This window comes from Phyllobates terribilis, unplaced genomic scaffold, assembly GCF_046119375.1.
Source record: "Phyllobates terribilis strain yellow unplaced genomic scaffold, ASM4611937v1 Scaffold_3__8_contigs__length_932513732, whole genome shotgun sequence".
In the NCBI taxonomy this organism is placed as follows: Eukaryota; Metazoa; Chordata; class Amphibia; order Anura; family Dendrobatidae; genus Phyllobates; species Phyllobates terribilis.
This window is the reverse complement of record NW_027362763.1, coordinates 102,185,367-102,204,293: the sequence shown is the minus strand read 5'-3', so window position 1 is coordinate 102,204,293 and position 18,927 is coordinate 102,185,367. Positions and strand designations below refer to the sequence as shown.

Genomic DNA, 18,927 nt, shown 5'->3' with positions numbered 1-18,927 from the left:
CTCTGCCAAAATTGTTCAGTCAATATCAAAATTCTCAGTTCTGAGGTTAAATCTGTATTGAGTGAAGACCATTTTCCCATTACTGAGATAGGAGATGGCAGCCGCTACTGATAAAATTTCCCATTACTGAGAAGGTTTTATCCTCACTGAATACAGATGTAATGAGAATTTTGATTACCAATTTTGGCAGAGCAAAGCAAATTTTTCTAATATCACAACGTTTCTTATTTTCATATGTAGTATATACAGATATATATATATTTTTTAGGGCAATCACTGACGTGCTGCCATCTCACTTAACACTATACTTAATTTAATCATAATAATTTTACAATAAGTTTACTTTAACAAAATAATTAGTCATATATGGCTTTATTATACTGCATAACAGGAATATAAATTTAGGCACAGGCCTGTCATTATAGCCTTCTCTGATCGGGCTCACATACCTTTTTTGGTTTTGTGCAAGTAGAACTTGACCAGACGTCCCTTGACCCATCTTGATGGCTGAGATAATGTTCTTTATCTCCTGGGCTCGGAAAGCCGCCTGTCTCCTGGAAACTGATGATTCTGCTGCTTAAATCAGAGAAATTCAATATTATCCCAGAGGAAAACTTAAAATGCATCTAATTGGTTATGCCACAGTATGAACATAAATATATATAAATAAAAAAATAAATTCAAGAACTAATAAAAATCTCTGCCCAGTATAGTGTTTACTAGAAAAAGGATTGATCATAGTGCAGACATATGGCAAGAGGACCCTAAAGCCATTACAAGTAAAACCAATGGAAATGTAATAGAGCCAATCCTCAATCACGTTCACCAAAACCCTCGGTTAGTTGGGTTCTGATCCTAGAAATTAAATGGTCGTTATGGGTCAAACTTTTGGTTCAGGCTGAGAATCTACACAGATTTTCATATAGAAAAAAAATTGTGCTATAAAGCTGCTAATATAACAAATGGTAAAGGACATTCACATTACTTGGTTCATGTCCAATTCAGTTTCTGTACAGGCCCAGCACATAACAAACCTGCCCACATCTCTCATCCATGGGCTTTAAAAACAATTCATATTTACACCCTTGATAAAATACCATGAAAATTGCACTTAGGACTAGCTGTAATCTTTCAATTTAGAAGCCGATACAAATTAATAAATATCCAGCAAGATTTTGAGCTCCCCACATCTTCACCTCATGAGACCTAAACCGTTTCCACTTCAGATCCCAAATCAAGGTTGGCGTTGTCTGACAAAATCAGCTGTGCGCCACTGGAGCTAGAAACTGCTTCCTCTGAGGCATCGCCTATGATGATGCACTCGATGTCCCCTTGGTTCTCCACCACAATGTATTCATCTTCTCCATCGATGATGATGAACTCGCTCTCTAAATGTTCCATCTGGACATTGCCTACAACAACCTCATGGGAATGTTCAGTCACGTAATCTTCTCCCCATGGAAAGTCGAGATAGTTCATGACTATGTTTACTGGACTCCTGGTGGTGGAGTCTTCAGAAAGCAAGCCATGAAATAATTTGTGTGCATTGGTGGAAAATTTGGTCCAGTGTCCCGGAGGTGCAGTGTAGCTTTGAAAATGTTGCCAGTGGATAAATTCTTGGTACAGAGGATCATCTTCTACTGCGCTCTCCCATGGAAAATATCCAGTAATTGAAACAAAAAGTAGTACACCAAAGGCCCACGTGTCAATGCTAGGCCTCAAAACGAGAGCTTCATGGCGTTGCAATTGACAGAGCTCTGGTGACATGAAGGGGATGCTGGGTGACATTGATGGTATGAGGGTACCGATGGCTTGTGTTAATCCAAAATCACTCAGCTTAATATGGAAGCAGTCTTTGTCCATGCGTAGCACATTGTCTGGTTTTATGTCTCTGTGCACCAGTGCTTGATCGTGCATATATTCTAGCGCTCTGCTCAACTGTAGTGCACAACGCTTGACTATCGCTTCGGGAATTCCAACCTGGAAATGTAGAGGAAACTATTAAATACATGCTCACTTGTATGTTATTAATAAAATTGGTTCTTTATTTCCATGTTTTCCTTTGTTTCACCACTAGATAGATATTGGTAATACATGTTCCCGTGTGTAATAAAATACTTCTTGTTGGCTGTGTTCTACTGTTTGTAGCACAGCTGGACCCTCTCCTTTTCAGTCTTGTGACTACAGCTCTGACTGGTGGAAGTCACTGCTAACAATCGCTGTCTTGATGCAAGTCTGGGAGCCCTGTTTTGAATCTCCTAGACTTGCACGGAGAATGGACTCTGGGCCACCCTGCAAACACTGGCGTGATCCAAGAAGTCGCAACGTTGGTCACATGGTGCAGAAAAGATTCAGAGCGGTACTGGGAATAGCAAAAGATGGTGACTGCCTGATTGGTAAATATTTTGCTACAGAGAACCTGCATTACTGCTAACTATCCGGCGGTGAACTAAAGGAAATAACCTACTGATAATTTAATCTAGCCTATTTCTAGTCTATACAAAATCACTAAAACTAATGGGCCGAAAGGGGTAATTAAGAAGTCTTAAGAGAACTAGTGAGCCTCAGGAGGGAGAACACTTTTGTAGTACAGAGCTTTAAAAAAGATGCTGCTCCTGACCTCACTTCTATAGAACTGCTTAAAAATAAATATGCCCAAAATATTATATAGTTTAAATATATAAAAATGTCCAGTGATTCTGAATTACTTACACCAGGTTCTATGAACGAGTGAAGTGTTCCTGCAGGGGCCAATTCCTGGGTCAGGACGTAGTAATCATCCGAGTCCACGTAGATGGGGTGGGTGGAGATGATCCCTTCGTGACCTGATAGGTGGATGGACACACAAAGCTCCTGGAGGAAATGTTCATGCTTTGTCTGTGTCTTCTTCATCAGCTTAAGGGCCACATTGTTTCCTTAATAAAAAGAGAAAAATTAATTTAAAATATCAAAGCAAATACTTTGCAGAAAATGGACCTCACTTTAAATATTGGCCTTTAACCCCTTAACGCCATATGAGGTGTATATCCATCAAGAGCTAAGGTCATTCATTGCTCCTTGATGGATGTATCCGTCATGCTGATCTCACTGGTACAGAAGCTCCTTCCTGTGACTGATATATAGAGCAGCCCGGATCCAGTATTAGCAGATTAACCCCTCGTATACAGCTGTTGTGTTGACCTTTCTTTTTTCCCTTTAACTCATGTGCCTCTGGTACACCCATCAGTAACCCTGCAGTACGATCACTGATACTGATGGATTGCTGTTTTATATTGTCACGTCCACTAACTAGAGCACTAATTTTTATCCCACTTCATGAATGTTGCAAAAAATTTTTTAAGAAAGGTCTCAAAAACTAAATTGATAATTTTGCCAAACAAAAATTGCCAACATGATTTAAATTTTTGTTTAATAAAATGGTACCAATAAATCATAGTTTATAAAAAAACAAATCCTCATACAGCTGTATAGACACTAATGGCTCTCAGAACCTTATGTGAATAAAGAAAGGACTCCTTTTTCTAAAAGGGTTTTCTGGTCTCCAAAATCTGCAGTAACTGACTGCAGACTTGTGAATCCTTCCAGCACACGCACTGTGAGGATTCGACTGTGTCCACTGGGAACTGTGGTCCTGTATGCAATGGGCATACTACCAGGGCAGAACTCATCTAGTGGGCACAGCCTTGTGTAAGGTCCCGTCCACTAGACTGGTTCTGGCCAGGAATATGCATACTTTACTGCCGAGACGTGAATCCTTCCAGCACACGCACTGAGGATTCCTCTAAGTCTGCAGTCACACAGACTGTAGACATTCTAGACCGGACAACCCTTTATTTTATTTTTTATTTTTTCTCCTCTTTCAAAAGTAGTAAACTATATGAAGGGGGGGAAAAGTTATGGTGTACTTTGTATAAAAGTTTTATAGTATGGATCAATATAACTAGTGATGACATTTATATTTTTCCTTTTATTGTATGGTATGAAGCAAAACGTCAAAATAATCCAGCAATTCTGCTTTTGGTTTATTAATGCACACCCACCACCAAAAAATAAAAATGGTACCAGTAGAAACTGCAATTTACAGAAACCAGTGATTAAAAATTTGTATCTACCAGAAATTGGCGCTACTGAACTAAATCTTGTCCTGCAAAAATAAACCCCTAATGCAAAATGTCAATGTTCAGTTTGGGTTGAATGGCCGATTGCCACAATTTAAAAAATTGTACATTTTAGAACATTTACCTCACTGATATAGAAGTCAAATCTATATATTTGTGATTTGTCCTTGCATTACATCTTTATCATACTGTCTTAGCTTTAGTGCCATAAACACTCCCATTAACAGATGTTCAGAATAACTTCAAATTAAGATACAAATGTTATAAACCTTTTTTTTCCTGTAAAATGTTGAAATATTTGAGTGGAAAATTTAATGACCATCAGTGGCTTAAATATCTAAATGCATTTAGTTTTAAAATGGAAGGTATTGCTTTTAGAAACTAAAACACCTGTAACATTTCATGTAACTCCTGTAAAATTTCATGTTTTTGTACAAATAAATAAATTGTACTGATCTATTATAGCATGGGATCTTGACTACAACCAAAACCCAATTATTGTCCTTTCAGGGGTGTATTTTTGATAATTTAGATTAAAACATTTAACTATTAAAATGGTAACCGCATTTCACCACGCAAGTTAAAAATGTATATTAAGACCTATACATTAGATTTCATGATAGAAACAGAAATATCTTATAAAAAAAACAAAAAAAAAAGCCTTCATACAAGCATATTGCCCAAAAAATAAACACTGGCTCCTGGAATGGCAAAGAGAAACAAAATCAAATTTCTGTCCTAAAGGGGTGAAAGGTTCTAAAGTGTTAGGGGTTTTGGTCATCGTGGGTTTGGTGACAGTAGCGACAGTTATAATAAGTTCATATAACCTTTTTATATTATGTATATTTTACGTTAAAAAGGGTTGTCTACTTATAATATACAATTGTATATAATTTAGTAGGGAACCCTTTTTAACTATGGGTAAATCTAATCAAAATGGTCTGGCGATGTGAAGATATCCCATTACTGAAGTTTTGATACATGTAAGATCTCTAATCACAGCTGACCTTCAGACTTTGCAGCTCTAGGAAGATTTGTGGGTTTAATGTTATATAATGAGATTTGAACTTTCTACAAAACAGTAATTTCTGAGAATTATGACTAATTCACACTTGTAATGTTTGGACTTGCCTGTTTTCTTCTCAGTAGCCATGACCACTCTGCCGTAGGTTCCGCTGCCCAGAGTCTTCAAAAACGTGAAATCCTTCTCACTAGTGTGGGTGAGCTCAAAGGTATAAACTGCATCCATTGTAGTTTATGATGAAACAAAGATACAGTTGGGTTTTCTCAAGTATATTTTTATCTGATTTATCACATGAGCTGCAATGTCACAAATGAGTGAAATCGCTTCTCTAGTAGTTGAGTGCAAAGAAGACCTTGTAGTAAAGATCAAAATCACAAATGACTGTTAAGATCCAACAGTCTTATATGGACACCATGGCCATGAGATTGAGGTTCCTCCTCCTTCCATAGACAATGATGTGTTGTAGGTAAGATTTTAATTTCCATATGACTAGACGGTTATAACAAGTCTATTGTGAGTGGAAAGTACAAAACCAGCTCAGGTATAAAGGACTTCTGGGTGGAGGCCATGCTTGATTTTTCCAGTATTTGTCGCTTGTTGAATTCATCTAATTGGTTTATTTTAGTGTCATTTGTCATGTAAAGACCATGTATGAAAAGAGCCTAAAACCTCCTTACTCTATAGATAAAAGAATATGGTGTCTTGTTATGCACAGAATGTAGATTACCTTAGTGTTGCCTTATCTTTCCAAGAATTTGCATCCTGCCTTTAAAACAATGATCAAAAAGTTGTATATACCCCAAAATGGCACCAATGAAAATAAATCCACTGATCTTGGAAAAAAAATAAAAGCTGTGGTATCCACAGGGGACATTACTTGTTATGGGGCATTATAACTTTATAAGTACTTGTGTTTTAGTGCCACCAATAAAGTAATAATGAGGGGCACTTAGCCCAATTAGAACCTTAAAAGGGTACAGATGGGGCTTCCAAGATATCTAGGCATAGCATGTCTCGTGACCATCTCTGAGCTGATTGTCGTTCACAAAGCAAGACCTTGTTGGGTTCCCCTGGTCTAGATATTCTGTGCATTACCAAAGAATCCATCTGGGCTCCCGGTTTAGTTTGCTACAATGTGAGTGCCGCTGCTGTATATAGTGCCCTGGATATTGTCTAGTCTGGATATAACCTTATCCGCTTCTCAGTGGTCGCCTTCATCTAAACAAGTCCTCATTTGACATCAGGTCAAGAACTGGCTCCTAAACTACATTTTACCTTGGGGCTTTTTTTAAAACGCTTAAATCATAGCTGTGGAATTTACTAATCTCAAATTGTTGGCGATAGATGTGTGTGCTTTCTTGAAGCCTTTCTATTTGTAAAATATCAGATAAGAAAATGGCTGGACCCCAAGTGTTGGGTGGGACCAATAGTCCAGTAGAACTGTCCAACACTTGATGTACGAGGGTCCTTCCATTCAATACTACTTGTAATAATTACACATCTAATGCAAATAAATACGTTGCCAAGAAAAATGGACTAAAAAATAATCTCTTTATGATTATTTTCCCCCTATAAAGTTTAAACTCTAGTTGGAAGATGAGAATTGAATTACCTTGGTGGCTAAAACTGCACATAGGGAACTCAGGTCTGCTTGAATGGAGCTGTAGTGGGCATGGGCGACCCCCACTCCTATACACAGTGAATAGAGCAGTGTTCCCACAGAGGAGTGGATCTGACAAGATCTTGTTGATTTTACTAGGGAATTTGGTGAAGCCTATATTGACCATGAATCAAACGTTTCTACTTTTTTGTTATTTTGTTTTACATCTACAGATGTTCAAATAAAACTATACACATTTCACCATTCACTTGTCACAATACCTCTCCTGTGTCCACAGTTTGCTTTCTAATTTTATATGCCTTTCTTTCATCATTTCGGGCCTCTTCACTCTAGAATAGGACTTCCTACCATGACTAGGCCTGGGCGTCTATGCACTTCATGCTAATGCATATGTCATGACTTTACGATTCATGGTGATTTCTGAGGCCTGGTCATGACTGGAAGTTCTGTTCTATAGTGAAGAGACTGGAGATAAACGTAGAAACAAAGGAATGTAGAGTTGGAGGGGACCTCCAGGGTCTTCTGGTCCAACCCCATGCTCCATGCAGGATTCACTAAACCATCTCTGATAGATGTCTGTCCAGCCTCTGTTTGAAGACGTCCACTGAAAATCTCGCCACCTTTCATGGTAGCCTGTTCCACTCATTGATCACCCTCACTGTCAATTAGTTTTTTTCTATTATCTAACATGTATCTTCTCCCATAAAGTTTCATCCTGTTCCTTCTAGTCTGTCTTTGTGCAAATGAGAATAAAGCTGATCCCTCTACAGTGTAACAGCCCTTGAGATATTTGTAGATGGCTATTAAGTCTCCTCTCGGTATTCTCTCTGTGGAGAGCGACGGCGGGAAGAATTTCCAATGACTTTGCAGTGGAGGCAGCAGGGGCTATCCATACAGGTGGGTATTGGTGTGTGCTTAAACCTTTTGCTAGCCTTTTATGGTTCTGCAAACTGTTGGGCACAGGTGGCTGTAATTTTAATGACATGAAAAATTTGTGTCCAAGTAAATTTTGCTGATTTCTGCACCTGCTGACTACTGCCCCACTTGGGTAAGGAAGCTTTGGACCCAATTCTTGAAATCGGTTGGGATCCTAGCGGACAAACTTCCAACGTTCATACATTTACCATTCATTCTGTGACAGTGATAAACTGTTTATTGAACTAACTCCCTTTAGTTAGAAATGAGATTATCCCCAATATAGTGCGCTAACATGTAAATTTTTCTGTGATGTGACTCGGGCCGTGTTCACTCATTCAATGTTTGGTCAGTATTTTGCATCTGGTTTGGCTTACAAATACTTATGTAAAATACTGAACATGTGAACATGGCCTTAAATTAATAATTGGTGACAGATATGGTCATGAATTAGTTGCGCGTGCTCGGTCATGCCTCAGTTTCACAAGCTCCAACAACTATTCAAAAAGTGGGCTGTTTGTGGCATAAAAATAAATAGCTGTGGTTTTTTGTACAAGGAATAAAGTCCATTTCCTCCTGGCAGCGGGGCTCTCGGTGCAGATACTGGGCAGCTTCGGAACGCTATTAACCTGCACACTAAATTTCAAGGTATTGGCGTTTTTTTTTTTTTTTTTTTTTTTTACATGGCAGCATTTTCTGTGCTTTTTGAACACAGCATTTACCGGTTTTGCAAAAGCAGCGATACCAAATGCAATATTTTTTTTGGTCTGTAAAATATAAAAATTTGAATCGTGCCCCACCTCACTCCATTAAATCTAAGGGACTAAAATTTTTTAGAAAACTTTCAAACACTTGAAACTACACCTGTAACCCAAAGACTGTCTGTAGCGATCAAACAATATTTGGTTCTGTAGATTCTTTTGCAAGATAAAAAAAAAAAACACGAAATTGGCCGTAGTTGAACTTGAATAACAGGTACAAAATATATGTATGTCTTAACTTCATAACGGAGTCACGTGCAAGTCAGATGCTGTGTCCTTGCAACTGTCCACTATAATACTGTCATACTGCAATGCATAGCAAACGCTACAGATCGCGGTCTCCTATGAAGTTCACCTGATGCTGCTGTTGGCGAACAATAAAAAAAGGTTTAGGAAGGATTCTAGTTCCCCTTGCAAATCATACTAATATTGGCTGAACCCAACTATATTGCCAGGTTCAGCCGATGGTCTGTGTATGAGGGCGCCGATCGTTGCTTTTTCAGAGCATACTGGCTAAGCGAGCGCTCCAGTGTATAGGAGAGTCGGATGAGATGGCTACTGGCCAAAAGTTCTGCCAAAAGTACGCTAATGTGTGTGGCCAGCCTTTGTCTTTTTATTCCTCTTTCCCAACAAATCTATGGTGACAGAATTTGATCACCCGGCTTGGCTTAGATATTTCGAGGCACTCAAACAAATTTGTCCCATCTTAATGTTGACTTAAAACCACAACTAGAGAGAGCCAAAGTGTGGTTGTGAAAAGGGCCCCAAATTTACATGACATTCTGGTGTGAAGTGAGATTTTTCAGGGATGATTTTGCTACTCCGGTGGACAGTTTCCGATCATTCAACAGGGATGTACAAATGTGGAAAGTGTTGTGTAGTTATGTGGGAAAAACAAGGAGTCCTTAAAAGTCCTCCACTAACTTTGAAGGGGGGAGAACATTATTTGAAATTGGTCGTTTGTAGTGCTAGAAATTTTGTCCTAGTAAAGGGATTCATATAGTAGAGAAGGGTGGATTTTGGTCATATCTAATTGTACAAAAGATTTGTAATCACCCATAATTGTTTTGATCAAATCTAGCAAAATAGTCAGCCAGCCATTTATTTTGTTCCTTCAAGTTATGTGCACACGTTGAGTTTTTAATATATTTTTTTTTACAACAATATTTGTAAGCTAAAACTAGGAGTGGAACAGAGAAACACGTTCACCACTTTTTCATTGTTTTTTTTTATACCCTTGATTCATGGTTTTGGCTTAGAAATACTAAGGTCAAAACCTCACCAAATGGGCCACGTGCATACGTTGACTACGGTTCCAGGAATGCGTTTAACAGATATATAATTTTGTTTATCTATACTACCATTGGCCCTCTCTGTACTCAGCTCCCCACTATTGATCTTCATAAGATTTACAATCTTCGTTCCAGCTTGATTTCCATTCATTAGGCCCCATGCCGTAATAAGCGGCACAATGCATGCTGGAGACATGCAGCATGCCCCACGTGTTCACAAGCATTGGAAGGTACGTCAGTGACATGCTTGGTGCCATACATGATGCTAGGAGGTCTACAGACTGGAAGACTCATCCAGAAGCAAGAGGAATAAAAAAAAAAAACAGATTGGAGAGCTATTTGTGGCGCTAACATTAGAGAAGATGAAGATGTTGAGGGTAGAAATTTGATTTACAAAAAATGCATTGTAATCTGCTAGACTGATTTTTTTTAAATGTTTATTCACCTCTACTATATAGAGAAAGCAAAAATGCAGCTACATGTTAGAATAGGTGATAGTGTGAGGAACATCTCTTTGGGTGAGGACCACTAAACATTGGCTGTACAATTTATTCATCATGATGTAAGGGCATCCAGACTGCAGTGTGGGGGCCACATGCCAACTTCTGGTAACCAGAAGAGCTGGTGACATGTGCAGACTCCCATTATAAAAAGAGACTCTGCTGATTTATACTTGGGAATGTAACTTGATAACGAGATTAACCATTATATTTAAAGACCTGAGAGCAGTTTCATATTGTGTGTGATCACTGCGTGTGGATGGATTATGGGCAGGAGTGGTTGGCGTGGCACCTGCTAGAACCTCTTGCTTCCATTTTTTTTAACTTCTGTTTTTTTGCAAGTTCATTTCTTCCTCTAATTATGTTAAAAGAAAGGGAATACATTATCCATTGACCTGCACATGTAAGGGCTTTGATTTTTATGGGATGAGCTGTAGATTTGAATGAAACCATTCACCTGACCATATATTGCACTGAGAATGGGCAAAACAAATTCAAGTAAGGTGGTGAAAACAAACTGGTTTGGGGATTGTGCTTGATACCTTCATTGTTGCACAAAAATGGTCAGATAAGATGATTATCCAGGTTAGTGCAATAACCGGTTTTGCATAGTGTTGTGGGTTTTTTTTTTTTTTTGCTTTTAGGTTTGTTTTTTTATCCCTTTTTTTCTTAGAGTTCATGTCCCCAGGTTCAGACCAATTTTTCCACTGATAAAGCTGAATTCTGTTTTTTTTTTTTTTTTTGCAAGCTGAGCAGACTCTCCCTACAATGGGTCATCTAACGAGTATTGGGCTAAACCATTCACAGACCTCCAGAAACTGCCAGAGGCCTAGTCTATTAGCCCGCCCTTAATGGCGTGTCACACCGTATTGATTTTATAAAAGATGTAAGAACAGGATAACTTGATAACACATCCCAAATGTTATGTAAGCAGCCACAACACCCAGCGCTCATGGGGTAGTGAGCTTCAATGGCCCCATGGACGCTTGTGAGTTTCAGGGCGTGAATACTAACGAGATTCTCCAATGATGATCGTTGCTTTTGAAATGGGTTTGACTACGTTCCTCCTTAGACTTGAGCTGCCTACAAGATGTCCGCATCCCAACGCAGTTGGATCAATGAGGTCACGGCATTGTGCCGCTCACATTATGGGTGCATTAACTTTATTTTATTTGTTTCAGGGGTGTTGGCAATAAGGTGGAATTTTTACTTTGTAAGAGGATACATGGGGGCAATATAACTGATTTAGGGTGGGCAATACTTGCTTTACTTATGGGGTTAGCTACACCATTCATGATAGATGAGCCTTAAATGGGTATTTCCATCTCCAAGATCCTATCCCAATATATAGTATGTGTAATAGTGAATCAGATGTACTCTACTAATTTTATTATTGGAGACATTTGCTATTATTAAATCTACTAAAAATTGAGATAGGATCTTAGAGATGGGAATAACAGTTAAAGGAAAACCCTTTCAACTGAATAGTTAATAATCCCCCCCAACCCCCAAGAGATCAAAGATTTAAGAATACTGCAAGTCCAATCTCATTCAAATGTCCATTTTTCATAAATAAGATAAAATTAGAACATGTATCCATTAGTAAAAGGCCCAGAGTTTATGCCAGAATTAATGTAAAAAGCTTTAAAATTTTCAGAAATGTTTGCAATGCGGAGTTGTGCAAAAAGTTTGGGACTTTTAGTGTTTTCACACCAGTCTCTCCCAGCTCTGCCAATATGGTGGAGCTGGGGCAGGACAGGGGATGTGACGCCATAGCTCCTCTAATTCATGACAAGCTGTGGGGTTCCTTATGCCAAAAATCTTACTCTAGTTCCTACCTGTGCGCCTCACCACAAATCTCACTCACTCCTGAGGCGTCATCACTGGTCAGACATGGCTTGTGCCTCTTATTAAATCAGTAGTGTTTGACTCAAACACGTCCCCTCATCAAGACCAGCATGGTTTACACCAGTCTTGATAAATTGGGGCCTAAGTGCTCAAAAAGAGACAGGTATTCAGTCCATTTTTGCACAGGATCCTGGATCAAACCGCATTCAAATCGATGGGTCCTTGAATAAAATTCACAACCTGTTGATGCCATCGGTGTCATCCATTTGCCGGCTGCTTTTTACTGTCTAATGAAGGGAAAAGCTTGGAATTTTACTTTCTATTGCTCATGGAAAAAAAATGGATGCCTTGTTAAAGTAGAAAAAAAAACTTTTTTTTTTTTTTCATACAAGAAAGTTTCAACGTGTCTTAATAAAGGTATGACTATTTATAGCAGCATTTTTTTTAATACATTTCAGGTGTGTATATACAGTGTAAATATCTATATATTTATATTGTCACATATGCCAAATATTTTTCTGCATTCTTGGTGTGAAATTTACACTGTGTGCAGAATTATTAAACAAGTTGTATTTTAGAGGATTGTTTTTATTAAGCAACAACTATGTTCTCAATCAACCCAAAAGACTCATAAATATCCAAGCTTAATATTTTTGGTAGTTGGAGTGGCGTTTTTTTAGATTTGGCTATCTTAGGAGGATATCTGTTTGGGCAGGTAACTATTACTGTGCAGAATTATTAGGCAACTTAATAAAAACCAAATATAATCCCATCTCACTTGTTTATTTTCACCAGGTAAGCCAATATCCGTGCACAATATTTAGAAATAAACATTTCTGACATGCAAAAACAAAAATCAAAAAAATTAGTGATCAATAAAGCCACCTTTCTTTATGACACTCAACAGCCTTCCATCCATAGATTCTGTCAGTTGCTTGATCTGTTTTCGATCAACATTGCGTGCAGCAGCCACCACAGCCTCCCAGACACTGTTCTGAGAGGTGTACTGTTTTCCCTCCCTGTAGATCTCACATTTTATGATGGACCACTGGTTCTCTATGGGGTTCAGATCAGGTGAACAAGGGGGCCATGTCATTATTTGTTCTTCTTTTAGACCTTTACTGGCCAGCCACGCTGTGGAGTAGTTGGATACATGTGATGGAGCCTTGTCCTGCATGAATATCATGGTTTTTCTTGAACAATACTGACTTCTTCCTGTACCACTGCTTGAAGTGGTCTTCCAGAAACAGGCAGTAGGTGTGGGAGTTGAGCTTCACTCCATCCTCAACCCTAAAAAGGTCCCACAAGTTTATCTTTGATACCAGACCATACCAGTACCCCACCTCCACCTTGCTTGCGTCTGAGTTGGAGTGGAGCTCTTTGCCCTTACTGATCCAGCCTCTGGCCCAGCCATCTGGCCCATCAAGAGTCACTCATTTCATCAGTCCATAAAACTTTTGAAAAATCAGGCTTAAGATATTTCTTGGCTCTTTCTTGACGTTTTATCTTATATTTCTTGTTCAAAGGTGGTCGTTTTTCAGCCTTCCTTACCTTGGCCATGTCCCTGAGTATCGCACACCTTGTGATTTTTGATACTCCAGTAACGTTGCAGCTCTGATATATGGCAAAACTGGTGGCGAATGGCATGGCATCTTGGCAGCTTCACGCTTGATTTTCCTCAATTCATGGGCAGTTATTTTGCGCCTTTTTGGCCAACACTCTTCTTGCGACCCTGTTGGCTATTTGCCATGAAACGCTTGATTGTTCGGTGATCATGCTTCAAAAGTTTGGAAATTTCAATACTGCTGCATCCCTCTGCAAGACATCTCAGAATTTTTGACTTTTCAGAGCCCGTCAAATCTCTTTTCTGACCCATTTTGCCAAAGGAAAGGAAGTTTCCTAATTAAGCACACCTTTATATAGGGTGTTGATGTCATTAGTCAACACCCCTCCTCATTACAGAGATGCACATCACCAGATTTACTTAATTGGTAGTTGGCTCTCAAGCCTATGCAGCTTGGAGTAGGACAACTTGTATTAAAAGTATCATGTGATCAAAATACTCATTTGCCTAATAATTCTGCCCAGTGTATTTTATTTGACTTTAAGAAGAGACAAATGTGTAATTTTAAGACTTTATTTTTTTATAACCTGACAATCCCAGGCCGCTTGATGCTCATGCTACTGTGAGGAGCCTGTGTAGCCAAAACGTGCTCCCATGGCCTGCAGTTTCTCTGGACTTATCTCCAATGTGCTCAATGGGTTATGTCATTGGTCGGTGATTGCACTTGGGCAAATCATCAAGATCCTCTGCTGGCAGCTCCTGAGCAGTCATTGCGGCAGAACCTTCCTCAGACGTGCATTAATATTCTGTGACAGCAGCCGAGGCATTAGGTGCGGAGAATTCTGAGAAGGTGATAAAAACCAATAGAACGATCCAAGAAAAAAAGAAATTGATAATTGTGTCCATCCTTCGTCTCAGATCTATCTGAAAAATAGTAAAAAGTAGAAACGTTGCATCACTTGTGATAAAACCTCTCTTGTATTTTACCTCATTTGATTGCTGCCAATTTTCTGATAGATGAGATATCTAAGATGGATGGATTGATGGATCATCTCATATTTCCATGTTTATGTATTTGAATATAAAAAAAAAAAAAATCAGGGATTTAAGTATAACTAATTCCAAAGAACTTGATAAAAATAGACGTTTTATAATAGCATTTTATTATGGTCACTTCATTGTACAGGGCAGACGTGTATCAGCTATTCCTTGAACTGACAAATACACTAGAAGATCTGAAGCTGAAGGATGATGACTTTCTCTGTCCTTTCCAGTTTATTGGTTACATGGTTATTACTGACATGTACCGAGCAAACTGAACTGGGCAGGGGGAAGTCTTCCTGTGCAGTCCGGAGATTCCTATACCTGCCCCCCACGTATCACATCCATGGGGCTTTAAATATGCCCTTCACTTTCTATTTTTTTTACATCCTCACTGTGAGCGCATGATGACATTTGTTCTTAGAACCAGACAATCTTTCAAATTTGAGGCCAATGTAAACATTACTTTTAAGTTTTTGAATTTTTGAATCCAGCAAGCTGCTAACGTGATTTCAAAATTTTGTCCACTGCACTTCGCAAATGTAAGGTTCTTGTCATCTGTCAATCTGTACTGATGAGTTACCAGAGCTGGAAACTGATAAACCTGACAGCTGATACCTCCGGTGTCTGATACGTGCTGCCCATGGATGTATGATCTCAGACCGGTATGTTTGCAGTCACTCTGTACTGACAGTCCCTTTTTAAAAGCCACCATTGACTTAGCCGTGCTGTCAACCCAGGTGTTGGGAGTAAAAAGATGCCGGGATCTGAAATGTCACACCAGTTTAAAAGCTTATGCGGACCAAGCTGGGCTGTAGACTAATCAGACAGGCGGGTCCCTGGCGGCTTCTTCCTTCCACCCTGGATTGAGAAGGCTCCTCCTAGACGCGTGCATAGGCAGTCACTGGCAACAAATAGGAAGAAGCTGCTAGGGACTTTTCGAGTAACAACTGCAGCTCGGTTCCTGGGAACTTTCCAAAATTATGTATGGCTGGGATCATACATCTAAAAATAAACAAAGCGGCACACTGCAACACTAAGTATGTGAACTTGAATTATATGAAATAGGAATGGCATTACTGCTTTAGAAAATACAAATAAATGAGATCTTGGCGCAAAAATTGGCCAATTCATGTGTACCTGGTAGCCACGTTAAGGTGTTTCTCAAAATACCTGGAGCCTGCCTATCTGAACTCTGCTCTAAGAGAATCTGCTGCAATTATAACCACAATTTTTATTTGTATATGGAGGTAGCTGCTCCTAGTAAGCACCTGTACACACCTATTTCTTGTTTAGGATGTGCTGTCAGTTTTTCTATTTCTGGGATCTTGCATCCATGGGCAGCATGTGTCAGACACTAGCAGGATCAGCTGTCAGGATCGCATTAAATTTGGCTTTATCTCTTCTCCAGTGCTTTACCGCACATGTAATCTATAACTGTGGTCAACGGTAACACACAACTCTTCATTGTCATTTCTGGAATTCCCACCTGTAAAAGTACAAGACACATTTTCTAATTTAGATGGATGTTCGCTCTAAAATTACTAATTGTGGAGCTGATCTAGGATACAGATTCCCCCCCCCCCCCCCACCTCCAACTACGACTCGGTTGTCCTCACCAGACCACTGATCCCTACACACCAATAGGACAAGCAAGGAGGTTTACAACCACTGGAGAGACAGATTAAAGGCCACTATGGTGAGGAATGGGGTTATTAAACAAGAAAGCAGCCTCACCGTGTCCTATTTATATGACTCAGTCCATCTTGCAGTGTGGTGGGTCTCCAACCAGTAGCCATGACTTACGGCTTCACATAGGAAAATAATTTTGAGGAGTCCCAAAAATAATTAAAAACCTCAACTTATTTCAAAATATTTTAAAAGATCATACAGGTTGGGAATGCATCTCAACGCTTTTCTGGCAAAAAGCCCTTATTCACTGAGATTTTGAAATAAATTGAGGATTTTAATTATTTTTGGAACTCCCCAAAATTATTTTCTGAATGTGGTTATTGGCTTAGATATGTCCTTCTACTAGCAGATTTCCTAAAATATAAAATAGCAAATTTTTATATAGAAAAATATTTAAACATTTCATTCTGAAACACTTACACCAGGTTCTATTAGAAGTGAAGGGATCCTGCAAGAGCCGCATCCTGGGTCAGGATGTAATGGCCATCAGACTCCATAAGGGTGAGGGGTGTGAAGATGATGGGACTAAACTGGATGGACACTCATAGATCATGAAGGACATTATCCAGTTTTCTCGTTCATCAGTTTCAGGGCGACATTTTTACCAGATTTAAAATAAAATTACTTAATACAAATTGAAACACTAGGCAGAAAATGAGCTTTAGCCTGAATAATGGACTTTAAAATGATGGTTACTTTATTGCCCTGACAATTAAAAATGTACAGTACATATGAAAATAATCGCTGACGTGCTGCCATCTCGCTTAACTCTAGACTTAATTGTAAAAACGTTGCAAAAAGTTTACTTTAAATTAAAAATAAATGTAACTAATTTGACATCTATGGCTTTATTATACTGCATGACAGGACTACAAATTGATTCACAAGCCTCTGTCATTATAGCTTTCTCTGACCGGGCTCTCATACCTTTTTGATTTATGCACTTGATCAGACGTCCTAGGCCCATCTTGATGACTGAAATGTCCTCGATGTCGTGGGCTTGGAAAGCCGCCTCCATTGCCGCCTGGAAACTGATTCTGCTGCTTAAATCAGAGAAATTCAATTTTACCCCAGAGGAAAATTTTAAAATTCATCAAATTGGTTATACAACAGTATGAACGTAAATGTTTATATAAAAAAAATATATATTTTTTTAAGGCTAATAAAAATCTCTGCCCAGTATAGTGTTACTAGAAAAAGGATTGATCATTGTGTGGCCATATAGCAAGAGGACCCTAAAGCCATTATAAGTACAACCAATGGAAATGTAATTGAGGATTAGCTTTATCACGTTAACCAAAAGCGAACACTGTTAGTTGGGTGCTGATTTCAGAAATTAAATGGCGCTTATGGGTCGAGAACTTTTGGTTCAGGCTGAGAATCTACACAGATTTTCATATTGAAAAAAATTTGTCCTATAAAGCTGCTAATAGAACAAATGGTAAAAGCCATTCACATTACTTGGTTCATGTCCAATTCAGTTTCTATACAGGCCCAGCACATGCAAATCCTGCCCACATCTCTCATCCATGGGCTTTCAAAACAATGAATATTTACACCCTTGATAAAATACCATGAAAATTGCACTTAGGACTAGCTGTAATCTTTCAATTCAGAAGCCGATACAAATTGAATAAATATCCTGCAAGATTTTGAGCTCCCCACATCTTTACCTCATTAGACCTAAACGGTTTCCACTTCAGATCCCAAATCAAATTTGGCGTTGTCTGACCAAATCAGCTGTGCGTCACTGGAGCTTGAAACGGCTTCCTCTGAGGCATCGCCTATGATGCACCCGTTGTCCCCTTGGTTTTCGACCACAATGTATTCATCTTCTCCTTCGATGATGATGAACTCGCTCTCTAAATGTTCCATCTCGACATGGTCTACAACAACCTCATGGGAATGTTCAGGCACGTAATCTTCTCCCCATGGAAAGTCGAGATAGTTCATGACTATGTTTACTGGACTCCTGGTGGTGGAGTCTTCAGAATGCAGGCCATGAAATAATTTGTGTGCATTGGTGGAAAATTTGGTCCAGTGTCCTGGAGGTGCAGTGTAGCTTTGAAAATGTTGCCAGTGGATAAATTCTTGGAACAGAGGATCATCTTCTACTGCGCTCTCCCATGGAAAATATCCAGTAAATGAAACAAAAAGTAGTACACCAAAGGCCCACGTGTCAATGCTGGGCCTCAAAACTAGAGCTTCATGGCGTTGCAATTGACAGAGCTCTGGAGACATGAAGGGGATGCTGGGTGACATTGATGGTATAAGGGTACTGATGGCTTGTGTTAATCCAAAATCACTCAGCTTAACGTGGAAGCAGTCTTTGTCCTGGAGTAGCACATTGTCTGGTTTTATGTCTCTATGCACCAGTGCTTGATTATGCATATATTCTAGCGATCTGGTCAACTGTAGCGCACATCACTTCACCATCGCATTGGGAGTTCCAACGTGGAAAAGTAAACAATTAGATACATGCTCCATTAGATAAAAGAAAAAAAACAAAAAAAAAACTGGTTCTTTAATTCCATGTTTTCCTTTCATTTCA

The 18,927-nt window shown here is 39.1% G+C and overlaps 1 protein-coding gene across 1 annotated transcript; it reads right to left on the bottom strand.

Annotated features, from left to right (window-relative positions):
- Positions 1 to 1,206: 1,206 nt before the first annotated feature.
- On the bottom strand, positions 1,207 to 17,394 carry LOC141258477 (serine/threonine-protein kinase SBK1-like). Its single transcript, XM_073673470.1, has 4 exons — positions 17,304 to 17,394; positions 5,250 to 5,357; positions 2,713 to 2,915; positions 1,207 to 1,980 (listed from the first exon to the last, which is right to left on the bottom strand). Exons 1-4 carry the CDS (start codon positions 17,392 to 17,394, stop codon positions 1,207 to 1,209), a joined length of 1,176 nt encoding a protein of 391 aa, XP_073529571.1.
- Between the last annotated feature and the right edge of the window lie 1,533 nt (positions 17,395 to 18,927).